This window comes from Rattus rattus, chromosome 2, assembly GCF_011064425.1.
Source record: "Rattus rattus isolate New Zealand chromosome 2, Rrattus_CSIRO_v1, whole genome shotgun sequence".
Classification (NCBI taxonomy): domain Eukaryota; kingdom Metazoa; phylum Chordata; class Mammalia; order Rodentia; family Muridae; genus Rattus; species Rattus rattus.
In genome coordinates, this window is record NC_046155.1 from 100,360,427 (window position 1) to 100,374,749 (window position 14,323).

The 14,323-nt window shown below is 44.5% G+C and overlaps 1 protein-coding gene and 1 pseudogene across 4 annotated transcripts in view; one reads left to right on the forward strand and one right to left on the reverse strand.

Moving 5' to 3' along the window:
* The window catches only part of LOC116891781 (short transient receptor potential channel 2), a 19,841-nt gene continuing 5,518 nt past the window's right edge, over nt 1–14,323 (forward strand). The window contains exons 1-6 of one of the 4 annotated variants that reach the window (XM_032893123.1): nt 1–486; nt 5,237–5,411; nt 7,263–7,404; nt 10,133–10,288; nt 12,105–12,283; nt 14,215–14,300. In XM_032893123.1, coding sequence (XP_032749014.1) covers nt 5,367–5,411; nt 7,263–7,404; nt 10,133–10,288; nt 12,105–12,283; nt 14,215–14,300 — 608 coding nt within the window. In that variant the 5' untranslated portion in view covers nt 1–486; nt 5,237–5,366. Of the gene's footprint in view, nt 487–5,236; nt 5,412–7,262; nt 7,405–10,132; nt 10,289–12,104; nt 12,284–14,214; nt 14,301–14,323 lie in introns of those variants that run through there. The other 3 variants (XM_032893124.1, XM_032893125.1, XM_032893126.1) reach the window with 3 other exon arrangements.
* LOC116891782 lies at nt 3,309–4,093 on the reverse strand (annotated as a pseudogene).

A 14,323-nucleotide genomic window follows, 5' to 3' on the forward strand; every position in this document is an offset into this window, starting at 1 on the left:
ACACGAGCAGAGACGCGTGTGCACTAAGAACTACATTTCCCATGCTGCACCGAGTCCGACCCGGAAATTTAAATCCCACTTGCTAAGGGAGGACTGTAAAGCATGAAAATATATATTAAAAACTCCTGAACGTGGGGTTTTGTTGTTTTGTTTTTAGATGTAGGATCTGCTGTACTTCCTCAGTAGAAGTCATCTTTCAGAAATAGCGGCTTCTTTAGGACTCAAAATCCGTTTTGGGCTACAGTGGGAAGGCTAGAGAGGGGAGGTCAGGGGACGGAATTGGCGGGAGAATAAGATCTGAGCACCGAAACTGAAGCTACCACGACATGAAGTTTATGGACGCGGGTGAGAAGGGTTGGGATTTGTCCTCTGGAGAGGAGTAGCTGAAAGGGAAGAGGGTGGCCAACAAGAAAATGAACAGAGCACCCGGTTTCGGGGTTTTAAGCCTCAGAGAGACTGAGAGCTGAAGAACCAAATGGGACCTCAGTGAGTAGCAGATAATTGCTATCTGTGTTTCTTCCTTTTACGTTAGAGATACAAGTAAGAATGAACAAAAAAAAAAAAAAAACCAAAAAAAAAAAAAAAACAAAACAACAACCCTATTCTCGGGGCTGGAGAGATGGCTCAGTGGTTAAGAGCACTGACGGCTCTTATAATGGTCCTGAGTTCAAATCCCAGCAACAACATGGTGGCTCACAACCATCTGTAATGAGATCTGATGTCTTCTTCTGGTGAGTCTAAACAGTTACAGTGTACTTATATATAATAAATACATCTTTAAAAAAAAAAAAAAAAAAGCCAACTGTTCTCCAGGAGCTCACAGTCGTGTCAAGAGATAACAAAGTAGTTGTTACTGAGGAGGTACCTGTTACTTTGAACTGATTATGGGGTGTGCGTGTTTGTGTGTATGTGTGTGTGTGTGTGTGTGTGTGTGTGTGTGTGTGTGTGTGTAGAAAACAGATGAATAGATTAGAAAGCCATTGTGGCTAGAAATGCATTAGGATTCATGGATTTACATGAGTAGGATATTGAAGAAAAAGTCAGATCTGATGGTATATGTTATGCTTGAGGACGAGGCAAAATTACTTAATCAAGACAACCCTGGCATGATTATAACACCTGAGAGCCAACATTTGGGAGGTTGAGGCAGAGGGATCTGAAGTTAAGGGTTGGACTTCATAGTTAGACCCTTCTCTCAAAAAACAATTTCTTGGGGGCCAGCAGGATGGCTCATTGTTGGAACTGGAGATAGGGCTCCAAGAGTAAGAGCACCTTTTCAGGAGACCCAGGGTGAGTTCCCAGTTACCCATTTGTAACTCCATTTCTAGGAGATCTGACACCTTCCTCTGGCTTCCTCCAGCACTAGGCACACATGTAGTGCATATAGGTACATGTAGGCAAAATACTCTTACACATAAAATATAAGTCCTCTGGGGAGAAGAAAAGATGGCTTAGTGGGAAAAGGCAGTTGCTACCAAGCCTAGTGACCCACATTCCACCTCCAGGACCTGTATGGTAGACGGAGAAAATTTGACTCCTACAAGTTCTCTTCTGACCCTTGCACATCCACCCACACACAAAATAAATAAATGTAAAAAATAAATTTAACAAAAAATATTGGCTAGCTTGGGTTCCATAGCAGATACAAGGTCAGCCAAGACTATGTAGCAAGATTGTGTCTTTAAAAAAAAAGAAGAATCTTGAGAGATGCTTACCTAAAGACATTCAGATATTGTTAAAACACTTGTTATTAAAGAATAATTGAACCAGAATAATGAATACATGAGCGTTCATTTACTTTCTTGTATTTTTGCATTTCTTTAAATTTTTAGCCTAGGCCAAGCATGTTGGTACATTCCTTTAATCCCTGCATTCAGCAGGTAGAGAAAGCGGATTGTGAGTTTAGATACCAGCCTGGTTTACAAAGTAAGTTTTAGGACAGCCAGGGCTGCTCTACAGGAAACCCCTGCCTTGAAAAGCCAAAATCTAATGAATCAAATTTTAGTCTGGAGAGCTGATTAAGTGAGTAAAGAATGTTTCGTGTGTGCAGAACCTGAGTTCAAATCCCCAGCACCCACATAAAAATGCCAGGAGGCTGGTTGTGGTGATGAAAGCATTTAATCCGTACATCCAGGAAGCAGAGACCAGCCCGATCTGCATAGCAAGTTCTACGTTAGCCAAGACAGTATTAGAAAAAAGTCTGTAACCTCAAGACTGGGAAGTGGATAGAGGAGGGTCCCGGGGATTTACTGGCAGGCCCTCCTAGCCGATCTCTGAGCTAGGTTAAATGAGAGTCAAGAGCACCCGTCTCAAAAAGTAAAGGGGAGAGGTGATAGAGGACACCTGACAGCACGGGCCTTATGAGTGCATACGTCTGTGCACTCATAGAACATTTATGAGCTGTGTGTGGCGGCTCACACTTTTTTTTTTAAAAGATTTATTTACTTTATTTATCTGAGTACACTGTCGCTGTCTTCAGACACCAGAAGAGGGCATCGGAACTCATTACAGATGGTTGTGAGCCACCATGTAGTTGCTGGGATTTGAACTCAGGACCTCTGGAAGAGCAGTCAGTGCTCCTAACCACTGGTGGCTCACACTTCTAATCACAAAACTTGGGAAGTGGAAGCAGAGTTGCCATGAATTCAAAATGGGCCTGAGCCACATCGTAAGTTCTATACTCACCTGGGCTACAAAGTGAGACTATGTCTCAGAAAAAAAACAAAAACAAAAAATGCAAACCAAAAAAATCGAGCAAAGACCATACCCAGATGAAAATTTATGCCTGTTTATTTATGGATAGGTTCTGGCCATGTTGCCCAAGCTGGCCCTGTACGAATGAATTTTTTTTTTTTTTTTAATTCTCCTGTGGTAACTGTTATCTCTGAGGCTCACTGTCTCCCTCTGCTAGCCTAGGGCTTGCCCTAGAAGCTTCTAGCATCTGTACAATCTTATCTGGGCCTAGACTATTTTCAGCCCCTGATATTTAGTGCTGAATAAGCTCATTCTTTCTCATTCTTTCTGAACTCTGGCTGGCTGGTTCAACTCAGCTGTTCCAGCTCAAACTCCTCCCAGGCTGACTGATTCAATATGACTCCTTTCCACTTCTCACTGAATTGCCCTGCTTGGCCTCAAACTAACTAGCAATCGTTCTAATCTTCTGGCTTATCATTCCCTGACTTGTTCTCTCTTCAACCTGTCTCTGTAAAACTCCCTCAATAAAACTGTCTTTTCCCTCTCTCCCTTTGCACTGTTCTTTTTTTTTAAATTTTTTTTTTTTATTTATGTACAGAAAACTTAGTGTACGTTTAACCCAGTTTAGTGGCGAGTTCTCTAGCCTTTGCCTTTTCCAGCTTGGCAATGCAAGCCACAGACTTAGGATCCAGGACGTTGCCTTCCCAGTGGTGGCGGATAGCCTCATATCTATTGTGGTAATTTCCCTAATAGCTTCCACCAGCTTAGCCAGAGCACCCTTGTCTTCAGAGTTAACCTGTGTGAAGGCAGCAGTGGCGCACGTCTTCCTGTGGACCAAGTGCCTCAGTCTGACCTTTCCCTTGATGATGCAGTAGGGCACCCCCATCTTTCAACACAGGGCAGGCAGGAAAACCACCAGCTCAATGGGGTCTACATCGTGGGTGATCACCTTCTTGTTCTCCACCAAGGTGGTGACTGTATTGACCCCTACTCGGAGGACAGGTGGTCTCTTAGGTGGGACGTCCCCTTTGCCAGCAGCTTTCTTTCAGCACAGGCCAGCAGCCTTTGCTTCTCCTGCTTTGTCTCTGGCCTGTACTTGTGGGCAAGCTTACACAGATGAGTAAATGTTTGCCCGTCCAGGGCCTGGGTGAACTGGTTAATGGCAGGAGGTACTTTGAGCTGCTTATAGAGAGAGGATGGCTCTTTGCCACTGCAGCCTGATGTATGGGGCCATTTGACGAAGCGTGTTAGATCTCTTTTGGGCTGGAGGTCCTGCCCAATGCCAAAGTTCTTAGGCCTTTTCTCAAACAAAGGATTGACCACCTTTTTGGACTCGTGTTTCTTGATGACAGTGGGGCATGGCCACCTTCTTCTCCTTGGCCTTCTTTCCTTTGGGCATCTTGCTCGGCTGGAGGAGAGAGCACTATTCCATCTTAAGTAGCTACTCTTTCCTCTCTTTTCTCATGGGAATTGGACACATCCTATTCTGTCAAATCTTTCTCTGATTTGTCATTTGTCTGCTTTGAAATTAGACATCACTTTCAAACATGGGTGCTTCCTTCTACAAATTAACTTTACCTTCACTGTTTATATTAAAGCTAACAGCTGGGGTTGGGGATTTAGCTCAGTGGTAGAGCGCTTGCCTAGCAGGCGCAAGGCCCTGGGTTCGGTCCCCAGCTCTGGAAAAAAAAAAAAAAAAGCTAACAGCTGAGCCACACCACAACTAGAAACTGTTTTCTTTTCCAGTAAATAACACAATCTCGGGGTTCACAATGTGATCAAATATCCTGCAACATGCCCCAAACTCTACCAACCCTTCATCCATAGCTGGGTAATGGATGCATCTGGCTCCTGTGAGCTTTTTTTTTTTTTTTTTTTTTTTTTTTGATGTACATTTGTTGTTTGGCCTACATGTATGTCTGGGTGAGGGTGTCAGATCCTCTGGAACTGAAGTTACAGACAGCCGTGAGTTGCCATGTGGTTACTGGGATTTGAACACTTGGGTCCTCTGTAAGAGTAGCCAGTGCTCTTAACCTCTGAGCCATTTAAAGACAAAATAAGTTATAAAAACAAAAAACAAAAAACCAATCTTGTTCCATCTTACAAGCCCAATCCTAAGGCCATAGAGATGGATGGTTTACGGCACCATCATGTTCTTGGGAGCTGACTTAAATATAAAATCAACATTACTGTAATAATTGTTTGTTTGTTTGTTTTAGTTTGCTGCTTTGTTTCCCTGAGGCTTTCTCAATTATGGGACAGGGGAGTGTCTCTAAGTGATCCAGATCTGCTCGCTACAGACCCTGATGGCAACTACTGTAAATAAATAATTCTTGTTATCAGAGTGGCTCACGCCTTTAATCCCAGCCTTTGGGAGGCAGAGGCAGGTGGATCTCTGTGAGTTCAAGGCCAGCCTATTCTACAGAGTGAGTTCCAGGACAGCCACGCCTGTACAGAGAAACCCTGTCTTGAAAACAGTAAGCTTATTTTACTTTTGTTCATTTTCTTTCTTTGCTTTCTTTCTCCCTTTTTTTCTTTTCAGGAGTAATGTAAGGACTCTTCTTCTCCCAAAAGCTACCAAGAGCAAAACATAGACAGTGTCACCGTGGTTACAGAAGACATCCTGGGAGGAAGCATATCTGCCTTGCACATAAGGAAGCTGGTGGCCTCCGATGGCTCCTGTGAAGATCAGCCATGTGGTGTCATTTTCCTCTCAGGTACGCTAGTCACCAGCCAACCGAGTGATCTTCTCTTGGTGATTACAAGGAATGGATTAATAGAGGAAACTTGCTGTGCTTCGTAGGCAGCTGACAAAGCCCTGGGCCTATCTACACCACAGTCCCTAGATAGCAGCTTGGTCATTCTGCTGCTGAAATAAAGCAAGGGCTGTCAAGGCCATACTTGACCTATGAGGATACAGTGACCGCCATCAAACATGCTGTCTTTCTGATTGTCTACAAGTTCTATCTTTGATAGATCCCAGGCCCAGTGCCGGTCTCATGGGGATTGTTAGGGACTTCCCACTCGTCATTTGCTTCATCCACTTATCCCCCTCTCTTTCCTTCCATTTCACTGATCCTTTTTGATGGGTGCCATTGACATTTGGGTGGCTCAGTCTATTTTAAAGCAGTACCATTGCCATGGTAGAATATTTAGCATCCCTAATGGCAATATTACTGCGTAGGGATTATGACAGTCAAAAGTATCCCCACACAGGGCTCGTGAGATGGTGCAGTGGTTAGAGCACCTGCTGCCCTACAGAAGGTGTAGTTTCAATTCCTAGCACCCATATGGTGGCTTGCAACCATACTTAACCCCAATTTCAGGGAATCCAACAGCCAAATAAGTGGTGAACATACATGTATCCTGGCAAAACAGTCATACACATAAAATAAAAGTAAGTTATTTTGTTAAATCCCTGCACGTTTCAGAGAGCGTCCTTAGATGGTGCTTAGGAGCCACTACGTTAATCCACAGACTTAACTAAAACGTGTTTTCGCCCTCCTTACCTGCAGGTCAGCTTGAGCTCTCCTCATCGTCCTTCTCCTCCTCTTTTTCTTCGTTTCTTTGAGACTCACGATATATCCCTGACAGGCGCCTCTCTGTACACCAGGATGGCCTCTAACTCAAAAAAGATGTACCTGCCTTTGCTCCTGAGTATAGTTTGCTTTTGTAGGTTTTTGTTTGTTTGAGAGAAGGTCTTGCCCTGTAGCCCAGGCTGACCTTTAACTCAACCGTGTATCCTAGGTTGACCTCCAACTCTCAAATCATCCTGCTTCAGCCTCCTGGGTGCCGGAATTCTAGGTGCGTTCCGCCATACCCACCTTCCCTCCTTCAAGTGTTTTGTCATAGAATCTTCCAGAATTCTGTGGAGACTGTTCTAGAAGCTGAAGAGAGGAATGAAAGCATATCTGTAGCCTCCCTCCCCAACACATATTTATTTACTTTTATTTTACGTGAAAAACATTCACACACATGTGACACTAACAGTTAAAAGAAAGATTTTATTGCCGAAACAAACAAACCGAAAAAGAGTACAGACTTTTGCTGGGTGCAGTGGTGCACATCTGTAATTGTAATTCTTGGGAAGAGTTTATGTTTGAAGCTAGCCTGGGCTATATAAACAAAAAAAATCTTATTTCATAGAATTATTTTAGAGGTAAATAAATGTCTGTGTAAGGTCTTATGAATAAAGAACTATTAAACTATTGAGAGCTCTACTTTTAGAAACGGGATTGTGTTTTGCTCAGTTACCCTGAAGTTTTGGATCAGTTTTAAAGTTCCCTGAGCCCTGCCTCCCATGCTTCAGTTTATTTATCTAACTAAAGAGAAGTAGTGGTAACAGCCCAAGAGTCCTTAAGGAGGCTTGAATGAGGTAGTCTGGTCAGAGAGTTAGAGATGAGCCCGAGAGTCAGGCTGCCTGACACCCTGTGGATGCCCCTGGTACTTTCTGTCATGTGGAGGGGCCTCAGCAGGTCTGGAATTGTAGACATTTCTTATTCTTAGGTGTCCTACTTTCCCTCATGAGCTCAGAAACCCTCCTGATTTTCTCTTCCTCTCTGATGTAGGATCCCAAATATCCTGTGGAGAACTTGCTGAACCCAGACAGTCATAAGGGACCTTGGCTCAGCTGCCCTCGGGACAAGACTGGGCAACTGAAAGTGGAGTTTCAGCTGGAGAGAGCAGTGCCCATAAGCTACATCGATGTCGGTAAGTGTGTTTTCAGGCCCTTCGGGGCCTCTGAGGAGTGAGACCCTCCCCAGTCCTCCCCACACCCTCAACTCTCTCACTTCATTCTGGCTAGTAGCCTTCTGGAATTAGTCCTGCCTAGGTGTGAAGGGAAAACGTGGTCCTTGCCCTTGGGGAAGGTTCGGTGTTGAAGAACTCCAGAGTCCGTGTGTGCGGCACACTCCCTGCAGTCCCAGCACTGCGGAAGAGATGACCTTCTACCTGGAGGTCACTGATGTGCTGCATAGTTGTGAGTCAAGTTGACACACGCTAAAGTCATCTGAGAGGAGGGGGCCTCATTATGAAAACGCCTCCATGAGATTGGGCTGTCGGCAAGCCTGTAGAGCATTTTCTTAGTTAGTGTGGGAAGCCCTTTGTCGGTGGTTCCTGACAGGAAAGCAGGCGGCTGGGCAGTGGTGGTGCACGCCTTTAATCCCAGCACTTGGTAGGCAGAGGCAAGTGGATCTCTGCATTTGAGGCCAGCCTAGACTACAAAGTTAGTTTCAGGACAACTAGGGCTACACACAAAAACACTGTCTTGAAAAAAAAAAAGAAAAAGAAAGGAAAAATAAAAAAGAAAGAAAGCTAAGCAAGCCAGAATTCTGTACCTTCCGTGGCCTCTGCATCAGCTCCTGCCTCCAGGTTCCTGCCCTGTGTGAGTTCCTGTCCCCACTGCTTTCAGGGATGAACATTGATATGAAAGTAAAACTAAATAAACCCTTTCCTCCCCAACTTTGCTTTGGTAACAGTGGCCTATGTGGCAAGCCCCAGGCTAGTAAAAGACTGTCTTTAAAAGACAAGGTGAGGGTACTGGAGAGGTGGCTGAATGGTTAAGAGCACTGCCTGCTCTTCTAGAGGACATAGGTTCAATTCTCAGTACCTACATGGTGACTAACGGACATCTGTAAGTTCAGATCCAGGTGATCGGACTCCCTTTTCTGCTCTCTGAGGACAAGCACACAAGTGGTACACAGACATGCATGCAGCAAAACACCCATACACGTACAACAAAACAATTTAAAAAAAAGATGGACTGCACCTGAGGAACAACAGAGGTTGTCCTCCTCTTCCATATGTTGGCAGCATGCACGCATATACACATCCAATAAAGAGAACACAATGAATGGTACTTCTAGAATTATGCTGTGAACTCCCCTGCTTCAATGTGTACAGCCTGGGTAAAGCCTTAGGGCACTGACATAATGATAGATAGTATATATATCTATAAAATCTTAGAGGGGTATAAGGTATTATATATCATATATTACATATGATATATAATATATATATGTATTTATGTTTTATATAGTTGTATAGTTATATATAAATACAATGAATATAAATATTTCTATTTATATTTATAACACAAATAAATATGATTATATTATATGTATTATATTATATTATATATTATATATTTATATTACATTATATACATGTATATACATGTATATTATCATATATAATTATATATTATAATTATATATATAATACCTTATACACCTCTAGAGGTCAGTGTCGGGGGGATGAAAGTGAAATGTCCGTAGGAGTTTATAGATTACAAAAGTTGATGCCAGGTATGATGGTACATCACTTTAATTCAAGCACGTGAGAGACAAGCAGTCAGATCTCTTGTGAATTTGAGGAACAGCCTGGTCTACATAAGTGAACTCCAGGCCATCCAAGGCAACGTAGAAAGACTGTCTTAACAGAAAACAAACACGTTTAGAATTCTTCAGACCTAAGAATGGCTAGAGGCCACTGTCTTGGCTTTCTCAGGACAGAAAATGGTGGTTCCCTTCCAGGGAACAGTGCATCTAGGGCAGCTTTCAGGCCGAGATGGCTATGGTTGTGGGACTCTGGTGCCAGGGGGCTCTCCCAGCGATCTGTCTCCCGGCTAGGTGCATGGGTTCAGGCGAGGTGGAGAGAACTCGGGCAGGGAAGGGGCACAGTTTTCCCCACCCCCCGCTGCCAGTCATTTTCCTTTGCACTGCTGTTGCTTGGGTTGCTTCGGCCAGGCTGAGCCAGCAGGGGACTGACTTGCCAGCGACGGTTGCAGGGGAGCTTTTGGTGGCGTTTTTGGGACAGCAGATCTCTTCCCCAAGTGGCGGTGTTACAGCTCTTATGGCAGAAGATTTGATGGAATAATTCCTGCATACTTTTAATTCTGAATATAACACTTAAATACAGTTTTTTGGATAGGTCAGTGTCTGACAGCGGGTACTTCCTTTTGGTTTGGCCTGAGAGCTTGGGAAGACCTCATCTACATATTCGGGGGCGTGGTCCTGTTTCTACTACTGATCTGTGTTCCCGTTCTCACCTGTGTAGGAGGGGTTTGGGGCACTGCTGTACTTGACTGGACTGTCTCAAACCTCTCTGCAGGAGTTTGGGGGGGATGCAGCTACGTGAGGCCCTGATATCCTGAGAGGCTGGGAATGTACCTGCCGTCCCTCTTAGGGTCTCCCGGAGATTCGACCTATCTCGATCACGAATCAGGGTACCTTTCACTGCCCACCGCCCCACATCTCGTGACCCTTCACCATCATTTAATGGCCTGGGGTTTCATTCCATGGCAATTGGTGGCTCCTTGTGTGACTCCACATGCTGCCAGCACTCTGTAGCTTCCGACTGCTGTAGAGTGGAGTGTCCCCTTCCCACCCCACACTCTCATCTACAATCATCCTCATCGTCTTCCACTTTTTGTCCTCAGGTAACTGTGGCTGTGCTTTCCTACAGATTGACGTGGGTCGTTCTTCTTGGCCCCTGGACAGACCTTTTGTCACCCTGCTCCCTGCAACCATGCTCATGTCCCTCACTGACTCAAAGGAGGGGAAGAACCGCTCAGGGGTCCGGATGTTTAAAGATGGTAAAGAGGGCAAAAGCAGAAAGGCAGATGCAGTGTAGAGGAGGGCAGGTCTTAGTGCTGCTGGGCATAGATTCTGGGAGGGAGCCTGAGCAAGGGTTTAGCTCATCTGTTAGGGGAACAGGGTAAGCTAATGTTTGTGTGAGTTCTGCCTGGTGACAATGTCAGGGTATAAATGAGTACGACTTATATATCTACCTGTGACTCATTAGTGTCTGACTCATCGTGGTTCAGGGTTTTGGTTGTCTGTGCAGCCCAGGCTAGCCTCAGATACTTCCTGCCCTAGCCTCCCAGGCACTGGAATTTCAGCATGTACCACAGCACCCATACTGATATATATGTTTTTATTTGAATAATTTTGTTTAATTTCTAGCATGACAAAAAGGAAAAAAGTATAAAATAAATTTTGCTGGCTATATTTACATAATATATAGTTTCTCTTGAATTCTGCTTGTGCAAATCTATATTCACCTGGCACTGTAACAGATGCATAAGATATGATTCTGGACTCTCAGGAATACAGTCTGTTTATTTGTGTTTAAATTGGACATTTGTGTCTTGTACAGTAAGAGCGAGAATTTGGAAAGGTTTTTGAGGTATAGGGAATGATATACTGACTGGATTATGTTAGGAATCAAAAATGTGAAGTTTGGAGGGCTGGAGAGATTGCACAGAGGTTAAGAGCACTGTCTGCTCTTCCAGAGGTCCTGAGTTCAATTCCCAGCAACCACATGGTGATTCATAACCATTTTTTTTAAAGATTTATTTAATATATATAAGTACACTGTAGCTGTCTTCAGACACACCAGAAGAGGGCATCGGATCCCATTACAGATGGTAGTGAGCCACCATGTGGTTGCTGGGATTTGAACTCAGGACCTCTGGAAGAGCAGTCAGGGCTCTTAACCACTGAGCAATCTCTCCAGCCTGATTCATAACCATTTTTAATGAGCTCTGGTGCCCTCTTCTGGCACGCAGGCATACATGCAGGCAGAGCACTATGCATAGTGAATATTTTTTTTTAAATGTGAAGTTTGTGATATTGGTGTTTGGTACTGTGGCGGCTGCATGGAGAGGGTAGGAGTTTGCGGGAGGTTGTACCCTCATGTTCAGGAAGGTGGAGACTGGTATATATCTATGATGGAGGAGTGGTTAGAAGACAAGGAACTAGGCCTCACCTGTTTTCCAAACCTTTCCCTGAGCAACCCAGCCTGAAGGGACGTGTACTGGTGATCTCCATTCTTCCTCTTGTTGGGATTTACTACGTGTTGGCCTTGTCTTTCCTTTCTTCTGATTTGAACTTTCTCCCTTTCTGCCTTCTTCTCTGTTGCTCAAGCCACCCATACTTGAGTACACACACACACACACACACACACACACACACACACACCTACCTCCTTCTTCCCCTCCCCTTTTCCCTCTCTCCAGGGTCTTATGTAGCCTAAGCAGACCTCACACTTGCTTTGCAATCCAGGCTAGCTTTGAACTCCTGATCCTCTTGCCTCTATTCCCATGCTGAGATCACAGCCATGCACATCCATACCCAGCTTTCTCTCTCTCTCTCTCTCTCTCTCTCTCTCTCTCTCATTTGTAAATATTTATTTCTATCTTTTTATTTATGTAGATGTGGAGGGGTGGGTATATGTACTTGTACCTGTGGAGGCCAGAAGAGTGTGTGGGATCCCTGGGACTAGAATTACAGGTAAACCACGTGACATGGGTGCTAGGAACTGAACTCATCCTCTGTAAGAATAACAAGTACTCTTAACTACTGAGCCATCTCTCCAGCCCTTCCTTTTTCTATGATGTTTTTCTTCAGATGATTTTCTGACTCCAGCCTCAGGAGAATCATGGGATCGACTTCGATTAACCTGCTCCCAACCTTTCACACGTCATCAATCCTTTGGCCTGGCCTTCCTCCGAGTACGTTCCTCTCTGGACTCTCTGTCTGACCCTGTAAAGGATCCCTCATCCCCTGGGAGCTCTGGGCTTAACCAGGTATGTTCAATGGTGGGGAGAGGATTTACTTTTCTCTAACTTTTTAGTTCCTAGTTAGAACCTGATACTGACTGAAGAAAAGAAAACAGAGAGGAGAGTATAAGACTTCCTGTGTATGAGTCTGTTGGCATGACTGAGACATGGCATGGTTAAGTGGAAGGATTGTATTGTAGACATGAGAAAGAATACAGCCAGAGGCACCCAGAAGAATACAGGGCAGAAGGAAGTGGAGAGAGAGAGAGAAGAGCTGGGGAGAGCAAATAGAGAGAGCATGGTGAGAGAAACATGGGGGGCGGGGGGTGTAGTCGGAACAAAAATAGCAGTGTTATAAGGAAAATGAGCGGCTGAGGAGAGAAGCCTGTGAGCTCGAGGGGGGTTAGGGAAGGAGAAGAGAGGAGAAGGGCAGGATGCCGGCTAGCATGGACTGTGAAATACGTAACAGGTACTCCTGATACGAGGGAGCACAAGGGCCAGCGTGTACCTTAGTATGCTAATACGCACCACAGGCTGCCATTCGCCTTTTCTGCCAGTGGTAAGGGAAATAATCCCTTTTGGTAGAGGGGAACTGGCTTCACAGTTGCTGAGCAACGCTGGCTTTTATCTAAACACAGAATCCTCCTATATCCAGGTTGAGCCCATTTCTGGGTATTTGGACTGCCTTTCACAGTTTGGGGAATCAGAGTCTGCTTTGGACCTAAAATGCCCTTGTTTTGTGGAATGAATTCCTCTTTTTCTTTTACAGAGCAAAGATGTGAGTGAGTCGAATACAGTCTACACAAGCTGTTGGGCCATTTGTTCTTTAGCTATATTGAAATTGTTTTTGGATTTCAACTTAACATCATGTTATTTCTGGGTTTGCAAGGAGTTCTCACTTGGAAGCCCCAAGGCAGCCCCAGTGCCTTGCAAAGCCCTCTGTATCTTTAGATACACGCCTGGCTGAATCATTTCCTCTGAGCACTTGGGAGGCAGAGGCAGGTGGATCTCTCATGAGTTCTTGTTTTGAGACAGGGTTTCTTTATAGCCCTGGCTGTCTCTGTAGACCAGGCTGACCTTGAACTCAGATGTTAAAGGTGTGAGCCACCACTGCCTGGCACAGGAATAATTTTTTGGTTTTTGTTTTGGGGAGATTTGGGGACTTGGGGTTGTTTGTTTGTTTGTTTGTTTGTTTTTCAAAGCAGGGTTTCTCTGTGTATCAGCCTTGGCTGCCCTGGAACTCATGCTGATCAGGTTGGCCTCAAACTCACAGAAATCCACTTGCCTCTGCCTCCCAAGTCCTGGGATTAAAGGCATTCCACCACTGCCAGATGAAATAATGGTTTGTTTGGTTTTGGTTTTTTTTTTTTTTTTAAGATTTATTTATTTTATGTATGTGAGTACACCGTAGCTGTCTTCAGACACACCAGAGGAGGGCATCAGATCCCATTACAGATGGTCATGAGTCACCATGTGGTTGCTGGGAATTGAACTCGGGAAGGGCAGTCAGTGCTCTTAACCTCTGAACCATCTCTCCAGCCCCTGAAACAATGGTTTTTTTACACATCCAAGTTAAAGTATATTTTATTTTTTTGAGACAAGGCCTTGCTCTGTAGTTGGCCTTGAACTTTCAACAATATAAACCTATACAAGTGCATTTTATTTATGTGAAGTATGACATAGATATAGATTTTAAAAGTTTACCAGAAACAAACTCAAAAGTTTGCATATTCCATCAGTCCCTGTAGGCTGGTTTTACCCAATAGTGTGGATTCTTGTAGTCCCACAGCCTGTCTGATCATGATAAATCCCTAAGCATCCAAAATCTTAGCAAGCATAGTAGACTGCTCACGGTGGATACAGCATAGTAGACTGCTCACTGTGGATACAATCCTGTTTGTTCCTAGGCAGCAGTGTCCCCTCCTGGTGAATCTGGGTATTCTCCATTCTCTCCTCAGAACTCTTCTGATAAGCTGGAGTCTGATCCTAGCCCCTGGCTGACTAATCCTTCTATCCGGAGGACATTCTTCCCAGATCCCCAGACGTACGTACCTGCTGTAGATATTT